The 2047-nt window shown below is 44.9% G+C and overlaps 1 protein-coding gene across 1 annotated transcript in view; it reads left to right on the top strand.

Moving 5' to 3' along the window:
* Positions 1 to 2047, top strand: part of LOC104160826 (arginine-glutamic acid dipeptide repeats protein-like) — a 53297-nt gene extending 51250 nt beyond the window's left edge. The window contains 3 exon segments of the mRNA XM_009699095.1: positions 1 to 134; positions 364 to 544; positions 1624 to 2047. The exon segment at positions 1 to 134 is cut by the window's left edge and continues 6 nt beyond it. Coding sequence (XP_009697397.1) covers positions 1 to 134; positions 364 to 544; positions 1624 to 1657 — 349 coding nt within the window. The 3' untranslated portion in view covers positions 1658 to 2047.

A 2047-nucleotide genomic window follows, 5' to 3' on the forward strand; every position in this document is an offset into this window, starting at 1 on the left:
TGTTCACCCACTGGTGGATCCTTTAGCAGCTGGACCCCATTTGGCACGTTTTCCCTACCCGCCTGGGACCATCCCCAACCCATTACTAGGGCAGCCACCTCATGAGCATGAAATGCTCCGACATCCAGTCTTCGGTGAGAGCACTTTATGGTCCTTCACAAAGGTTGGCTCTTGATCTGAACTGTCATCTTTTCTTCTGAGTCTTAGCATTTCTTGAGAGAGGAGTTGGTGGAATTGAGCTGTAACTTAGGTTACAGGCAAAGGTTGGCTGGTTGGTTTGGGAAAAAAAAAAAGCTTCATGGGACAGCTCTATGTGGACCTCATAGTAAACAAGTGTCTAAAAGTCGGCAACTCTCTCTTTAGGTACTCCTTATCCACGAGATCTGCCTGGTGCCATTCCACCTCCTATGTCAGCAGCCCACCAACTGCAGGCCATGCATGCCCAGTCAGCAGAGCTGCAGAGACTGGCAATGGAGCAGCAGTGGTTGCATGGGCATCCTCACATGCATGGTGGTCATCTACCAAGTCAGGAAGATTATTACAGGTGAGAGGTGCGATGGAGGCTTTTGGAGACACGAGCGTGCTGCAGCTTCCTTCGTCTTTTTTCACATTCCATCTTTTTGCTTCTGAGTTACTGACTTTCTTAGTGTCGTCTGAGTTACTGTCCTGATGCAGTTATGGAAGATGATGAAGCTGTACTAAGACCTCATTTGGGCATAGATGATAGGGCAGATTGGAAGCTAGGTCTAAATTACTGGCACAGGATGTAGACTAGTTGAGTCTTATACTGCAGAATTACCTCTGATTGGGGTTTTTAGCGTAATACTTTCTACGATTGCTGCTTCCACATCTCCCTCTCTTCTTTGAGAACAGTGGAGGAGGGTGGGTAAAGCTTTATGAATGAGAAGAGAAGAGGAATTCAGTAAGTCTTAAGAAATGACTAAAGGCAATAGGAAGTTGAAATGTGTCAGTAATATGGATTCTGCATTACCAGCTGAGAATGCCTAGACAAATCATGTTGAGTTCTTTCTCCCCAGGATGCTGTATGGTGTTGATAGTAGAGTGGTTCTCTTCTTATCCTACCTTATGTGACACCACCTTAGTTCCTGGTTGGCAGTGACCACTGACAATATGTCAGCTAAGAAGGAAAAGCCACCAGTACCTAGCAAGGGTCATTCCGCGTGTCTGTGGGTAGCAAGGCTATGTAGGAAGCAGCACATTAAACACCTGCCTTGCAGTGCTTTACTCTGATGTTTCAGTCCTTGCTTCTGCTGTCCAAAATTGCCCGCTGGCCTTGTGCCATGGGGGCAGCCAGGCTGCCTGAAGCTGACTGTCGTATCTGTAACTGCGGATAAAGCTAAAGCTTGATGAGCTGGCACTCGTGATCTTGCTGACATGTAAGGAGCACTTCAGTAGCAAAAGGTCATCGCTTCCTCCCGCAGCAGTCAGCGTTATCACTGCTGTTAAAACGGCTCTCATTTTTGCACTGAAAGCTCACAAGTCCTGTTGCAACCTCTGTTCCCTTCAGGGCACCCGGGTGAGGTTAGCAGGAAGGCCAGGCTATCTCTGAAGTGTCATGACACCTCCTTCGTTTTGTTAAAATGAGTTTTCTTTCTCTTTCAGTCGACTGAAGAAAGAAGGCGACAAACAGTTGTAATAAATTATTTATTTGTAATGCTGGCTATGGAAACCCCAGTCCTTGGGAAGGAGTGGAACATTTTTACATACAATAAGAGCTACAAAAGGAAAAGAATATCTTATAAAGATTTCTTTATATATTTAAAACAGAAACAACCACCCAACAAGTAGAGACTTATCAGCATAGTGTTCATTTGTAGAGAAGATTTCTCAAGACTGGTGTGGGTCTCCCTGCATGACAACGTATTCAGAAGCCTATTGAAAATACAGGACTGTGTGGAATATTCAGAGAACTTCCTGCAATCTTGGTTGTTTTTTTTTTTTCTTACTAGTTTGTTTTGAGTAGGTGCTAGAATCAGGTTCACAACACAAGTCACTGTGCGTGAAGAGACACTCAATGCATCTATAG

This window comes from Cariama cristata, unplaced genomic scaffold (assembly GCF_000690535.1).
Source record: "Cariama cristata isolate BGI_N322 unplaced genomic scaffold, ASM69053v1 scaffold6500, whole genome shotgun sequence".
NCBI lineage: Eukaryota > Metazoa > Chordata > Aves > Cariamiformes > Cariamidae > Cariama > Cariama cristata.